The sequence below is a fragment of the Physcomitrium patens genome, chromosome 10 (genome assembly GCF_059467195.1).
Source record: "Physcomitrium patens ecotype Gransden chromosome 10, ASM5946719v1, whole genome shotgun sequence".
Taxonomy (NCBI): domain Eukaryota; kingdom Viridiplantae; phylum Streptophyta; class Bryopsida; order Funariales; family Funariaceae; genus Physcomitrium; species Physcomitrium patens.
Genome location: NC_143419.1, coordinates 6,703,486 through 6,719,927, shown reverse-complemented (window position 1 = coordinate 6,719,927; position 16,442 = coordinate 6,703,486). Strand labels below are relative to the sequence as shown.

Genomic DNA, 16,442 nt, shown 5'->3' with positions numbered 1-16,442 from the left:
TTTCTAACTTTTTAGCTTTCTTTTGGCCACATATTCCTTAATGATACTTCAATTGGTCAAGTCAATCTTTTACAACTATCACACTTTAGTATAAATGTTTATAGACTCATTATACAGTATATTACAATAAAGTTTACAAAGATGTATTTTTTTCTTGACTAAAAAATTAAAATTTAATTCTATCTTATTTTCCTTTAGTTTGTTTCTAGACTAATCGTTTGAAATGGAAACTACTAAATAAAATTATATTTCAGGTGAATTATTCAAAAACTGAGTTAAATGGTGACAATATTAAATCATAATTTACCTAAAACAGTGCCAATTTTAATTTTAACTTTCTTTTCTTGATTGAGAAACTTATCTTGAACTTGATGAACTCATTTCCTTTTTATTACATCATATATTGCACTCTTAAAAAATAAAAAATGAAGCGCATAAATGTACATCAGCTCACCAGTATTTGCACACGGCTAATTCGTCAAAGTGATGTAATAACAAACAAAATAGCAATACCAATAGCCAAAATGCAAGCAAAAATTGTCATCAAATTTTGTCAACACCGAACTGATTCAGTGAGTAACTTGTACAGAGATTTTCTGTACACCTTTACAGATTCTCTCGTGTTTGCTCATTTCACTACTTCTTCCTAACCTGGCTCTAATTCCAAGTCAGGAAGGTGCAAGCACACGAGATAAGACATGGATCTAGCTTTCTCACAATGAGAATTTGTAAGAGAAGGCAAGGCTGGGACTTTCTTATTACAACCGAACCTGAAAATGGAAACACACACCATGCTCAGATTGTTGCCAAAATTAGCATCGGCTGTGGTTACGCCTTTCAAGCCTAGATAGGTGATAAAGTTGATAAGATTCAACACGATGTCAGTGACCAAAATAGATTAACTTGATCAATGAATCAACCTTACTTTGGTCACTGATAAGTATAAACAAGAGTTAATTAGTGTTATTAAACTTACCCCAACTGTTGCAATGAGAACAATGTTGCCAACTATTGCCGTTGCCACATGTCCAAACATCCGATCAGCGAGTTTCGCATATGGATTGAAGTGCTCATAATCGGCACCATTATCAGAGATCGTTCCTTCAAAAGCCAATAGTTAGCATTCACAGGTGTGAAACGACACACAGTCGTCTTGTCGTTTAAAAACTTATTACTGCAAGATATGAAAGAAGGCTAGTAAACAGATTTGCCATGGTACAAGGGAAGAGAAAGTATCACAAACCTTATTACAGTACAAAGTGAAGAGCAAATAGGAAACCAATGGCAACGCCAGAACGGTGGGCGCAACCCACACCGACGCATTCATACTGGCAGCAGTGACCGCATATGTAACCGACTCATCGGCAGCAATAGCATCCATGGCTTGAATTCCGAAAAGCCCTGCCATTGCTAATCCTAAAGTCCACCATGTGCCACTAATTTCAGTCGCTTTATTAACAAGCTCCACAGCATTTTCTCTGCTGTCGCTCACCAACTCCTGCAGGTATGAATCATCCTGCAATTTCCAGACAATATCAACCGTCATAAACGACTGTACTACAATTTATCCAGGACTTCGTCAAGGGAAAATTGCAGCGCAAAACCTTGCCGAGTCCCTCAATGCGTTCACATTTTGCAGGGCCAGCGATGGTCTTTCTAAGGGAAGAGATGGTTATAGAAACTAACCAAAGGCTGCATTCTCAGTGCTTCTTGGTGCAAGTTTTCGGCGTCCTTGCCCATACTCTCACGAGCAGGTTCCCAAGAGTTCCAGAGAATCTTTTCGATATCAACTCGTAACTGTTTTGCAATGCATTGGCGTAGCTTTGCGACCTCGGTTTCCCAGTCAAAGCTGTTGTCCACACCATGTGCTAGCACCTCTGTTGCCTGCATCCCAATTTAGTGTATAAGTTAAGCACAAGAAGAAAAAAGTTAAATTCAGTATTGTTGAGTTTTACGCTAACTCAAGCAGGGATGTTCGAAGGTTTCCTACGAGAAACGATGCGCCAGTTCACCTGCAGGGCAGCTTCTCTCCTCAATTCCTCCACCCGTAAGCGAACACCCATATCATCTTGAAGGTCTTGGATACCGTGAAGAGCAGGCGGATGCAAGACACTGTCGAACATGCAGTCATGCAACAAATCATATATGACACGTCCGAGTCGTTCCAAGTCCATCTCCCGCTTGCCTTGCGCAGTCAAGGCACCAAGAGCCTCTTCCCGCAGCTCAGCTACGGATTGTTGCCAATCGAAGTCTGAAGAAAGAGCTAACAACTCGGGCGTCTCAGCCACTATACCCTCTACATCTATACTCGGGGAAGTCTCTAATAATACATGACCAGCTGTGGCAGCAGACGATGCGCTTCGTTTTCTTTGATTGGGGCGTTGAGAAATTGACAACCTCTTCAGACGTGGTAATGCCAAGAGTCCTGCCCTTTGGAAAAATACCCTTTCTGAGGCGCGTGAGCCAGGGCCTTCAGCCCCACAAATAGATTTAGCTCCATATTGGTGACACGGGAATGCATGATAAGCAGCTGTTGCACTGTCCATCTTCCTACAACCTTGAATCTGCAGACAGCCACCTCAGCTTAAGTACAAACAATTACATGGAAACTCCAGCGATCAAAATGGATAAGTCATTACACAGTAGGAATGTTCAGGAGGGTCACAAATCGTTTTGTACCAACGCTACACAAAATGGCATTGACACACGGCAAGGATCGAGACCTGAGTAGTGGCCGATGTACTGATGTAGAAATTCTAAAATAAGCACTTCCCTGTCCTCAAATTAGTCACCATAATTTTGAGTCGATATATCACCACGTAGAGTCCTCACAGGCGACGTTTTCACCTGGACATGACACAGCCAGCGACTTGTTAGTGCAATCTCAGGGCTACGTCAATCATGACCTATACCAACGCAATCGATCAAAACTCTTAATAATTCAATTGATTATGCAACAGATTGAGAATCAAAAATGATTTGTGCGTTGAACACATGGATATAATTTTACAACCCATAACAGTCCATAACAGTGTCGATTATCAACCGGTGAAAAACCAGTTGCATACACAGCTTTTCAAAATTCGATCTAAGTCCCTTGGATTAACAGACCAAGCGCTGGAGGCAAGGGAAAAAATCTCAAATTGCAACGAAGGAACCGGGCAAATATGACTTTATCGAAATCAGACCTTTCTACAATCCTTACGACACCAACATGAACCTGCTGACGCTTTCGCTTCAAAGCATCTAATGCAATTTGACAAAAAACTGTTACGTTCTGGTTGTTGTTTACAATTCGAAATTCCAAGAAGATCGGACACACTTCAAAATCAAATACATCCTACCCACTAAAACGTTTCTTCTCGAAACTAACCATTCACAGCACCGCCAACGAGGGATAGGTGAAACCGTACTTCCTGAGGTCTACCAAGTGCTGTAGCGATCCCCCATCTGAACGCCGTCTGCTACTGGGTACTACTATTCAAGCAAGTTCTTCACAAAATTGCCACACTTCTCGGCTCCGAAAGGAACTCAAGCAATTCACCAATCCAACACTCTCTCATCACTCAAACTGCGATCCCCACGAGAGCCCAATTCACGTGGTATCATCCACTTGGGCGACAATTGTCGGGTGCTTCCAAGCAGACGATCGCCGAATCGTGACTACTTGTCTGTTTATATTAGAGCAGCAGCAAAAGCAGCAGCATGAGGCTGGTAAAGCAAAGCAGCCTTATCGTCTTCGCCCCCACCAGCACGAATGGGGACTGCACAGGTGATGCAATTGCGAGCACGCGTGCTCCCGGCAAATATCCTCCTCCTCCTCCATCGCTCTCCTTTCTTCCTTCTTTTGCTTCCTCTCAATTTTGTTTTTATTTTATATTTTTTGGTGTGTTTTTGTGGATTTTTTCAAATTCTTCTGAATTGATTTAATTTCTGTGTGGCAGTTGCGTGTTTATATGACGGTTTTTGTGGGTTTTTGTGGGTATATTCATATCCTGCAGAATTGAAATATATTCAGTGTGATAATTGTTTGTTTGTTTGTTTGTCTTCCAACGAATCCACGGAAGCTGAGGCTGCATCAACTCCGACCATCTGAATCCGATCTTCTTCTTCGACTTCATTGCACGCAACGTTGTCTTTGCTTCCCTGAATTCTCCTTTCAGGCAGCGCCACGAGTCACTTTTGTTTTTGCTTTCTAAACTTTTTAAAACAGTCTTTTTGGGGTTCTGAATGATACTTTTCTGCGTTCATTGGGTGGAGGGGAAAGTGAGGAGTGTTCGGAGAAACTTGTTTTGGACAAATTCCATGCCAATCTTTTTTCGTATCTTTTTTCTCATTGTCACACAATCCTTATTGTGATATGATTTCTTTTCTTAAATGATTTTTTAATTTTTTTTTAATCTTCTTTCAGAAAATTGGCATATGATCCTTTTCTTTGGGTGCATTCTAGAGTGTTTCCACTTTGCAAAAAACAAATTGGGTTGTATGTGTTAGTGGTAATAGATTATTCTTTTTTCATTGAAATTGTGGACTTGGTAGCTTTGGTAGAGCAAAGGGGATGGATGGATGACTTATATAAATCTTCTAAATTGCATTGCAAAGATTGTCAATAATTTGTATTTAAATAGTTGTATTGTCGGAAGGACAAATAGTTTTAATTGCAAGAGAACAATAAGAAATTGAATGAAGTTCAAAAATCTTTTTGTTTCTTAAGATGACATTATTTGTTTCTTAGGTTGGTTGTGACAAAAAAAATGTATATATATATATATATATATATATAAAAACTCAATTTATTAAAAATATTCAAATAAGTAAATTTTATATCCACAAAAATAAATAAATAAGTAAATATTTTTTAAAAAATAATTCAACTTTGTTCTATAATGTATTTTTGTTATTATTAGATAAAAACAAGCCATATCTTACATTAGTATTGATAAGAAATTTTGACTCAATTTTTTTCAATATGAATAGTTTTTAATAAATTTTAGAAATATGTGATTTATCATTTATTTTTGTTTAACATAGAATATAAAATAATTTCACAATTATATATTTATTTGAATATTTAAAATAAATTGATTGAAATGAATACTATTTAGATTTTTATTTTTATTTTTATACGAGAATTATTTAAATATAAGGAAAATTTTAAAAGCACACATCAATTCAAATCTATGATGCATATTGCAAATATATATCTCTAATTCAAACCTCAATGGATGCAAATTTTATAAATTTTGGAGAGTTATGCAATTTTAGAATTCCCAAGTGATTTGATCAATAAAAGAGCAATCTAATTCCCTCCAAATTCTTCCCTCATTAATAAATTCAAAGAGATTGCTAAAGTGTTGCAAATTCTCTACCTTCACATATTGGTGTTTTATTGCAATACATTTTTCTACACATCTCCAAGCTTGTAACTCTTCAACTTATTTTGGAATATCATAGAGGAGTCTTTTGTTTCTTGAGCAGGTCACAAGGATTGCATAGATCTATAATAGCCATTGAAGCAACTGCAAGATGAGAATTCTTTGCTATGTCATTGGAAAGAGTTTGTGACTTAAAAAGAATTATCTAATAAGATAGTCTAGAGAGTACAATCCATTTTCTTGGATGTGGATGCCATGCTCAGCTTGCAATGCAATGGCCACATGACTACCTAGAAATAGCTTGCATTACTCCATTCATAGACCACTCAACATTGTCTTCTATATGTTTTACAAAACATTATTGTTTTTGTAATGTAGAAGATTTTGTAGAAAGTAGGAGAAGGAACATGAGTAAGGGCTCAAATATCACACGTAATGGGGGTGCAATGAAAGGAGGATCCAATTCACTGAGGCTAATAGACCACACTTTGTGCAATGAAAAGATTATGAAGTAAAATGGTCTCTTTTTTTCTAAAGCAATTTTCAAGTTTGTTAATCTGATTGTTATTGCAACCATAATGATTTGTTTCTTAATCTCTTCAAGAATTAACATTAAAAATCATCATTAATACAATTAAAGATAGTTCTTCACAATTGAACTATCCCTTAGTATCCAAATCTAAAGACCTTAATTAAGCATTACATATGCTCATTGTGCCTTCTTGCTTTTGTAGAAAACCATGGAGATAATTTATCACATGGCATTAGGAAGTATGATTATGGTTGCCAAATACCCTCACTTAAATTGCAAAAGTTCTCATTTTTTAAAATTAATTATCAAAAAACCAAGGTTATAAGTTTACAACCTAGAAACAACCTCTGTTCCAACAAATATTATTATGAAGGAATATTAATCAAGGGGTATAATTTAAATGAGATACATTTGAATTGTCAAAACAATGAAGAATAGTTTATATAAAAATTGAGAACATTTTTTTAAAACAATGCTGAAATACCTTGATATGTACAATAACATGATAAAAATATCCAATAAGTCAACAGAGTTAAAATAAAAAAAAGAACCGTATGTTGATTTAATTTGTTCTTTTAGTAATTTATTCAAATCCAATATAGATTCAAGTAAAGACAACTATTCTTCTGTTCAAATTTCTCATGTTCTTTCTGTTCTATAGTTGATTCAAGAATGAGTTGGGATTCCATAGCCTTCCAGCAATGTACTGTAATAAGTTAAAAGCTTGCGAAAACCTGTTTAGATAGTTAACTAACAAACAGAGCTGAAAGAGATTTGAGCGATAGCTGCAAAGTAAAATTAATCTTATGCAAAACATTCGGTTTACCCAAGACTCACCCACAATACTTGCACAATTTCAACAGTTCGAAGGGGCATTATGTTTTCCAGTTCATTCCATCTCATCAATGCAATCTTTTGCTTAAATCTAGATTTTCCTCTGTTCTCAACACGTTAAACCTGCTTCCTTGATTAACAAGGAACTGAAATTCATTCTAACAAGGCAGTGTGCAACACAACCACCAAGCACAGATGAGTAGAGGACACAACATGTAAACACATTGTGCCTGGTGTATAATAGCAGCATAATCCAACGAAAGAACAAAGGTGGTGATCCACTTACATAATGCCAGCATGAACTCATCACCTGCCAAGTTACAGTCCGGCTCACATCACGAATGATACATTACTGAACGGAGTCCACAGACGTGCCTCAAGAGTAGCATGAGTTGATTTCATGGGGAATACGTGTTATAACAGTTCCATGACTACTCTACCAGAACTTAAATTCTCTTCAGAGATGGAGCACTCAGAGAACAATGGATTTGAATTTCAACGAAATGCGTAATTTGTCAATGGAAAACTATGCTCATGCAAGCCGAGAAATTGCAGCGATGGACTAATCACTGTATGTGCAGCATGGAAAACGAATGAATGAACAACCAAGAAATCTCAGATAAAACTTTTGTCCAAGACCAGGTTAAAGATTGCAACTCAGATCCTCCACGTACTTCACCTGATGACACCATGGAGATATGGGTTTCAGCAAAGTACACAGGTTCCGAAAGTGAATAGGTTAATAGGCTACGCCGCAATTACTGCACTTTCAGTGTGACTTTATGAACCATAGTTTCCTTGTGGATTTGGTGACAGCTTTTCTCAACCAGGTCCAACAACTTCTCAATGCTAACCGCCCAAGAGTTGAGAACATCATTGCTGTCCATCTTGCTGATGAAACACACCACGCCTGCAGGTCTATCAACCTTCGCAACCAACGCCTTTGATACCACCATTTCTGAGAGGTGCTTCTCGGCTTCCTGGCGCATGATCACAACAGAAGAGTGAACAATCAAATCTTGTGCCCACCAAATCACTCTTTCTCTAAAAAACATTACCACCAAATGCTATATTCCGGATGATATAACAGACCTAACAGTAAACAAGTCATGACCAAGCCTTCCTCATAAGTGGAAATCACTAACAATGACTGCCTTTATCATGGAATAGTTGTCAAGAGGGCTACACTACACACCAGAACTCCACACCAGAACTTGTGCGATTAATGCCTAAATACAAAGAGGATGTTTGAGACCCGGTCTAACCATCAATGCAATTATATTCTCCTATTATGAGATGACAGATGGCCCACTCACGCTATCTATGGTGGTAACAAACCTCATTATAGTAGGCAACGGAGTATCTACAATATTACCAAGCGTAGCATGTAAATAAGGACGTAGGTAATGGACACACAACTTTCAAAATGCTGACTTACCTGGCCAGTGAGGCACAACAATTCTGAGAGCCTCTTCAATGTGATTCTTGAGTAGTACTTTGAAACCACCAGGATGTTCTGGAAAAATGCGACAATAGTAATTTGAGGCACTGAATATTGTACTCGTCAAAGAAAAATTGAGTAGCAAATTAATCAAAGTTTTTCGTAAAAAACACGGCAAGGTCCTCTTCAATTATCAGTATGGAATCATACATGCTCAATAACTCGCAGGCGAAGATCTTCAGCTGCTCGATCTCCGAGGGCCCCACCAGGAAGATTAGCCTCCTCCTCAAACTCAATCTTGTAATCTTCCCAAAAGGGGTCCCATCTTATTACTTCCATTGTCACAAACTGTTTAAGCAACGCTCTGCAACCACAGCAGTAAAATTCTTCGATTAACAAAGATCTTGGTACTTGATTAATAACTTCCAAGAGTAAAAATGAAACATGCTCTTCAAAATATTCTTAATCAATGTATCGAGGAATTGAAATAGTTAGAATGTCTAAAGGTGTTCTATCCAATCACAATGCGACATTTAAATTACACATATAGCTAGCTTGAAACAATGTTCACATCTGGTACACCCTGACGTTCCACAGCACTGTGGTCAATTTTCCCAATAAAAAACCACTAGAGATGCGAACTTCATAACTCTTAAGATACCCAAATTGCACAAGTTCTGAGAAATTTGGAACAAGCTGGTGCAGAGAAAACAGTTGGATAAGCACGCACTGAAACTTAGGAATCTCGGACAACTTCTTATCTTCAAGCGTACTGTTCATCAAACTGGATTGCATGGGATCGTGAGGCGCCAAAACTAAGTACCAACATATCTTCCTTAAAATCTGAGACACCAACCCATCCCAAGTAAATATAATATTATGGCCAAAATCAAAAGGGAAACGGAGGACAATGATTCTTCAAAGATGTCATCTAAAAGATATAATCCCACACAACATCGACGAAGCAAAAGCAACCAAAAGACACTTACAGGAACCCACTCTGGCTGCCCTTCCACTGCCATGGCAGTATCAGAAGATGATGTTTCATCCTTGACCAGGGCCTCGTATATACACTGATAGCTCCGACACATTTCCAAGTATTCATGGTTGTGTGCGTTGTACCTGCACAGATCAACATCCCTTAATTACTGCATATCATCGAAAATTCCTAAATGCATAGCAATCAATGTCTGCAAAACATCGCATTCATAGATGAAACTAGCGTACAATTGACAATCCATTCAACATTATGACACAGCTGCACAATATCCAGCAAAGAATGTATTACATAAAAATCTAACTCGAAGACAAACCTAATCATAAGCTCATAGTAAATCCGCCTCAATTCAGATAGTGTTGGCACGTCGGGAGCCGGTTCCTCTACCATAGAGTCACCCTCTTTTGCTTTCTTCTTTTGCTTAGGAGTTTCGGTAAAACTTCTAGGATTAATTTTTCTCGACAAGATCTGAGCCCTAATAAAATCCTTGCGATCGAGGCAAAGCCGAACCTGCAACATCATTCTAATATGAGTAATGATTCGGAAAGTACCAAACTGAAAGCTTCAGTATCGTTCCTAAATACGAGCTAGCATATACAGCATAGCGTAAAGCCAAGAAATTTCCTTACCTGCTCTAGAATGAAAGCAATTTTCTCTGTCTTTGCCATAGCACCGAAGGTCTCCACCTTCATTGGAGTATTGCAACATTATTAGATCAGGTGCATCAATTAGAAAGCTGCGTAGACCAATCTACTGGTTCAGGCACCGCATACCACTTCACACCGACTTCGAGATCAAAAACGAAATTTCTTGCTCCTAAATATAAGTTTCAAAAAAAGTGGAAGATTAGGGATCATACTGCAACTTCTTGCATGCATTCTGCGGCTTCAGCAATTTGCCCTTGTTCTTCACGGATCTTCGCTAGCTTCTTGATTAAACGTGCTCTTTCTATCTCCACATATATCTACCAATAAAACCAACGATGAATCAATATGGATACTGTTCAAAAGACACTGCTCAACATGATATCATCAAGAGTATGTGAGCAATCAGACAACGAAAGAGTACCTTCCCTGCAGATACAGTGTTGAGAGTCTGAATCAACTCAATTCGAGTTTCTACGTCTGGAGTTTCATCAATATACTGCATAGCTTGCTGCACCATCGCAGTCACAGCCTGCATATCATCATCAATGCCATACCTTTAGTTCGTTATGACTGAATCGAGAAGTGACAATGAGCTCGCTGACGCCAAATAATAAGCAATTAATGTGAGGTGAGCTACCTCAAAAGCGATATCGAGCTCAATACAATCATAAGATCACCTCCATGAAAAGACGTATCAATTTTCCGATTACGTTACGAAACCCTAACTACCAATCAAAGACAAATTCTCACGCTGAATTGGGTAAAAATCAAGCGGGTGAGACGCGCTGATAGCACTAGATATCTCCCGAAACAAAACCCAAAAGAAAAAAGAAAAAAGTGAAAATTGTAAAATGGAAAAAAAATACAAAATCATGTGTCTTGTAATCTTCTCTCAATGCTCCTGTAATCAACATTTCATCGAATAGAAGCAAAACTTAAATAGATAAATAAAAATAGGAACACCTCTTACTTGCTTAAGTTGTGACCGTCGCTTCGACAGAAGCAGAATTTGCTCATTAAGGGTCTTCCATGCCTTGCCTTCATAGCACAATCGAATGATTTCAGTCACCACCTTCTTGGTGCCAGCGACATCCGCAGCAAGACGCACTTGTTTCTCTTCATTCAGCAGAGCCTCAATCCTCGCATCCAGCTTACCGTCCTCCTGTACAAACCCCATAATATTAACGACACAAAGAAGAATTACATCTTCAATCTGTTCGACGACACCCCAACACCCCGAGACAGCAGCTAAACCTACCCAACAACAAGTGATCCGCACAGACTGACTCTTCCCCAAGCGGCAGCGACCAGACAAGTGCAGCGTGAAGGGGCCAAATCACCACGCACCATAGCCAAGCGGCGTAGTGAGATCCAGTGCAACTCGAAGCAGCTTCGGGTTGGAAGCAAGCGAAGTAGAAGAGAAGTGCGAGGTCAATTCTGCTGCCACAAGTTGGCACCAAATAGTCCACAAGAACAATAACAAACAAATAAATAAATAAATAAACAACGAACGAACAAAGCTCAAACTACAGACACACACACTCTTCCATCCCTCACCAGGTCAAGCCGGGCCGGGCCGGGTTGCACGCGGGTCCCTGGCCGCCCTGCATTGTGTGTTTTACTCCATTCAATTCAATGTTCTCACACTATTTATTTATTCTATTTAGAGGAATGTTAAATAGACCCAATTTTTTACTAGATCAACCCACCTATTCTAACCATCATGGAAAAAATAAAAAAATAAAAAATGATTTCTCTAGATTTATTTTTTTACTACTGGATTTACAATCAATAGAAACCAACTACATTTATCATGATTATTATTTTCTTTATCAAGATTTGATCTATTTTGTAAAAAATTATAAATTTAAAATTTTATTTTTATTTATTTATTTATTTATTTATTCATTCATTTTTATTATTTTTTACACAAATCAAGTTTCAGTATTGTTTTTTTTTTTTAATTTTTAATTTTTGGATTAGAAACAAAAGGCATCCAATGTGCTAATATCCTCCTAATAAGGTTTTTTGTGAAACATAGTTATTTTTTTGTTATTTATTGAATTATTTATTCACACTGTAGATTTATAAAATTTTAATATATCTTTTTTCTATTCAAATCTAATCAACTTGCAGAAAATTTAAGATTTTCTCCATTATCTTGGTGGAGATTTTTTGTTGTCATATATATATATATATACATATATATTTTTTTTGTATTTTTTTTAACTTTTACATTATTTTGCAATATTCAATTAGGTTTGACCAATTTATTAATCACTCCATGGTTTCTTATTGAGAAAAAGTGTGTAACATTATATATTGTTTGTTCAACAACACAATCCTTAAAAAAGACAATTTTATTTATTTTTACTCTCTCAAACTTTTACAAAATCTCTTCATTAAAGATAATTTGTTTATGTAAGATTTTTTTTAAGGATTTACTATTTAGATATTGTGGCTATTTTAAAATATATAAATTATTATTAAATAAAAATGCATCTTGCTTAAGAAAACTTCCAAAATTTACATATTATTATCTTTAAACAAATTGTACTACAAAGGTAACTATGTTTGAAAGATGTATCTTATTTGACTATTTTTTCTACATATTCCATGGGATGCCATTTTGATATATAATCCATACAAGAATATCCTCTTTTCAAGATCTTATGCTAATATGTAGATTGTTTTAGTAGATTTTATTAACTTCTAATTTATTATTTTATTTAGAACAAGTGAAATTTGTAAAAGATATGTTGATTTTGCATTAGCTATATATTTTAATTTGGATGTGTATGCCATAATATTAAACCTTAGATTCTATTAAAATATTTAAAGATAAAATTTCTACCTCTTTAGTTATTCTAAAAAATAAAATTCTATCTCTATCATCTATGTACTTAGTTTTGACTCTTATAATCACGTTGACTATTTTTGCAATTTTTGCAATTTTTAACCTGGTTTAAGTTAATAAATACTACTTGTGATATTGTGAAAAGTTCTTACATATTTGTAAAAAAAAAAACTCATATCTTTATAAAGTTGATTATATTTTTGATGACACATATTAAGACTTCAATTCTAAAAAGAATTTTTTTGTCTTTTATATAAATCAAAAGTAGAATCCCAATTTTTACAAAGAAATCAAAAAAATCATAAAATATTGTAATATGTCTTATAAAAATATAGTCAACAAAAAAAATAGTAAATTATAAGTTTTGGAAAATACCATAGATACCCCTCAAATATGTTGAAATATCAAGAATATCCCTACATTCTTGATAATAGCAAATATACCCTTGAGTATCATAAGCTATCTCAAATCTAACAAAAGCCCCTAGATTCCATTACTATTTTTGTTTTATATGGGATACAAACCTCATGCCTTTATGATTTTTCTTTAATTTTTTGTTTTTCTTTTGCACTCTTGCGCAATTGTGGCTCTCTGATTTGACTCCATTTTATTTTTCATTTTTTTAAAATTCAATTAATATTGAACTTGCACATAAGGCATTTTATTATTCTTCAAATCTTTGATTTTTGATATAGCCCTTCTAAATTATATAACTTATTCTTTTTTAATTATATCATTTTTTTCATTTAAATAATTTATTTTTTAATTATTAGCATAAAAAATTTAAATTTTATTTGATAAAATACTTAACAGAAAAAAATATCTTATAGTTACTTAACATCTAGTAAATTTTCTAAAATTTTAATATGAATATATGTAGAAACACTTTAGAATTTACGTGGAATAAAATAATAATTTATAGTTTTTATTTCTTAATTATTTCATAATTTTTATGTATATGATATCAATTTGTTTTTTTATTACCTTAATTTTTTCAAGTATCTTGTTATCGTCTTTTATCTTCTATTTCATTCTATAGTATATATTAGATCCTTGATGTTTATAAATTTTAATGATTTTAATGATTATTTTAGCTTTTTTTGATATCTGATGAATCCAAAAAATTTGAAGGCTTTGCTCAAAGAGAGAACAAAACCTGTTTAAATTATTTTTTGCCATGTTAATTATCATCTAACACCTTTGAAGCATTTGATCTTTACAAAATTATTTATAAAACCTAAAAAAGAGTCTAAAGTTGATTTAAAAGTGTGTTCTTTAATTTTTTGTGGCCCAAATTTAGGAATTTAAAGAATTTTCTTAGATTTGATAAATATTATAAATTAAGTTTGTTAAAAGACATTATGGTGGCAAACAGTAAGTGAATAGAAAAATCAATAGGTCAATAATTAAACAATGCTAAATTTCTTGAAACTCAACATAATAAAATTTTATTAAAAATATGCCATATTAATAATATTAATGTAAATAAATCTATTTAAGGCCATGATGCCCCTCTACATCTATTGCAAGAATATTTTAGAAGTTAGAAGAATATTTTAGTTGAGGCTAAATTTCTTTTTCAAATACAATAATGCACTAAAATAATTCTACTTATTTTCTTTATCTCTTACTAATGTACTTTTCAGTTTAAAGATTCATTTTCTAAATTCTTTATTATAATGTTATATCCTCTAAAAAATCTATAGAAAATCTTCTTCTTCTTCTTCTTCTTCTTTTTTTTTTTTTTTTTTTTTTAAATTTTATTCTTTCCAGATTGTGTACCAATTTTTATATTTTTCTTAAATATATAAATTTGATACCTCAATTTTATTACTAACATACTTAAGAGATATTTACAGTTTCCTATTATCCATAAGAGATCTTATATTAATTATTAGGTGTTTAATATTTTAAAAAATAAAAATGCAAATCTTGATTATATTAGCCATGTTTGGATTCTTAATATAGTTAGGAATTACTTCTAAAATATAAGTAATTACAAGACTATAATAACTTCAGACCTCTAGCTCTTTTATTGCAAAGCAAATATTCTTTAAAAGATAATATATCACATGTAAGTTAAAAATTACTAATGTATCTATGCAACTATATAATCTTTAATAAAAAAAAATTACTTATAGATATCATAAGAAAAAAATAAAAGAAAAAAAATAAATACTTAAGAAGAAAGGGAAGAATAGAGAGAAAATAGAACCTTAGAGCTTGAATAAGTTGGCCTTTTAAAAAAATGTAAGTACTTCATCTAATGAGTGTTATCTTGGATGTTGTTGTTGTTGTTGTTGTTGTTGCATAAAGAATGAGATTTCAAAGATGAAATTTTATTACTATTATAATCTAGAAGATACTTATTTTAAGCAAGCAATTGAGATTTTTTTAAAATTAAATTAAAATTCTGTATAAGGAATTCTAACCATATGCATTAATATACTTAGTATTTTTTCTAAGATTTTGACTTTTTTAAATTGAGATACTACTACAACTGATATCATTGGAAGAATTTCCTTAATTTTCCAACTTTATTATAATTAAATAACATGAAAACTTGACCATGTTCACAATCAATTAAAATCTCATAGATTTTATTTGATCTATATCACATTTCTAACTATTAAATCATTGCCATGTTTGAATATAAGCAAGAAATAGAACTTGTGAATAATCAACAATTTTACAATCTCTTGATCTATATTTCTACTAATTAAATTAAAGAATTTATTTCACATAACTATTTAATTATGATTAAATATCATAGAACTTATTAGTCATATACTAATTAATAATCTATCTTCTTCTTCTAAAAAAATTAATTTTCTTTTGTTATTCATATTTTTTGTAGGTTATTTGCACAAATTATTTAGATCATCTTATGTTCTATAATGTACCTTCTTTCTTAATTTATTCTAAACTATTTCTTATTGTATATTTACCCTTAAAGCTAAAGTTTTAAATTCTTCATTTGTCTCTATATTTTACTATGTAATACATGTTGTTTTGTTATGTGCATTGGTCCTCTCTTTTACATAGGTGTTATATAGTAAAGAATGTATTGTCCATTTGGCCTATGTCACTCTTAATAGGGAGTCTATTTTTAGAATATTACATTAAATGATCTTAAAAAAATATATAATCTATTATAAATATTGATGTTTAATTAATGATCTATCTAGATGGATATAAGTTTTTTTAACATGTTTCTTTTGTCTCATTATCTGAACTTGTCATGTTAATTGGATTTTTTTTTTGTAACATATAATTATAATATTGATTGGATATATATAATTATTGTGACATACAATTATATCCTATTTTACAAGCACAATTGCATAAGCTTATTAATTTATCCATCTCTTTATTAGTAGATGATAAGATAGCATGGCAACCTTTGATAAAATACTTATTGATTATAAAATATATATTAATAGATATAAAATAAATTATTTAAATCTATTGATATATTTTGATAATAGAATTGTAACTAAGTTAGTTGCTATCTTCATTTTCAAGCCACCGTCACATTAAACTATAATGCAAAATATTGGTTCACCAACAATATAATTGTTTCAACTAATTTTTGGATATTTTAAAGAACTGGCTTTTACTTGTAAGGCTTCTTTCTAAGATTTTCCTTAAACATCTATTAAGGTTATCTATATAGATTGCAATCTATAAAGTAATCATTTTTATGATGATTTTTTTTCTAAATTGATTTAGGATTAAAATTTAGACCTATAAGTTAAA

The 16,442-nt window shown here is 33.3% G+C and overlaps 2 protein-coding genes across 3 annotated transcripts; both read right to left on the bottom strand.

Moving 5' to 3' along the window:
- Nucleotides 1-525: 525 nt before the first annotated feature.
- LOC112287944 (uncharacterized) lies at nucleotides 526-3,639 on the bottom strand. Of its 2 annotated transcripts, none has more exons than XM_024531602.3 (7): nucleotides 3,374-3,639; nucleotides 2,724-2,847; nucleotides 2,013-2,564; nucleotides 1,687-1,884; nucleotides 1,244-1,516; nucleotides 977-1,101; nucleotides 526-770 (listed from the first exon to the last, which is right to left on the bottom strand). In XM_024531602.3, exons 3-6 carry the CDS (start codon nucleotides 2,544-2,546, stop codon nucleotides 1,009-1,011), a joined length of 1,098 nt encoding a protein of 365 aa, XP_024387370.1. In that variant the 5' UTR covers nucleotides 2,547-2,564; nucleotides 2,724-2,847; nucleotides 3,374-3,639; the 3' UTR covers nucleotides 526-770; nucleotides 977-1,008. The 2 variants fall into 2 exon arrangements, with proteins under 2 accessions (XP_024387370.1, XP_024387369.1); XM_024531601.3 differs by having other exon boundaries at nucleotides 3,414-3,639.
- Nucleotides 3,640-7,335: 3,696 nt separating this feature from the next.
- On the bottom strand, nucleotides 7,336-11,243 carry LOC112288029 (26S proteasome non-ATPase regulatory subunit 12 homolog A). The gene is made up of 11 exons (XM_024531792.3): nucleotides 11,174-11,243; nucleotides 10,797-10,988; nucleotides 10,248-10,355; nucleotides 10,039-10,143; nucleotides 9,809-9,865; nucleotides 9,496-9,689; nucleotides 9,172-9,304; nucleotides 8,913-9,025; nucleotides 8,393-8,546; nucleotides 8,180-8,257; nucleotides 7,336-7,721 (listed from the first exon to the last, which is right to left on the bottom strand). Exons 1-11 carry the CDS (start codon nucleotides 11,174-11,176, stop codon nucleotides 7,500-7,502), a joined length of 1,359 nt encoding a protein of 452 aa, XP_024387560.1. The 5' UTR covers nucleotides 11,177-11,243; the 3' UTR covers nucleotides 7,336-7,499.
- Nucleotides 11,244-16,442: the final 5,199 nt, after the last annotated feature.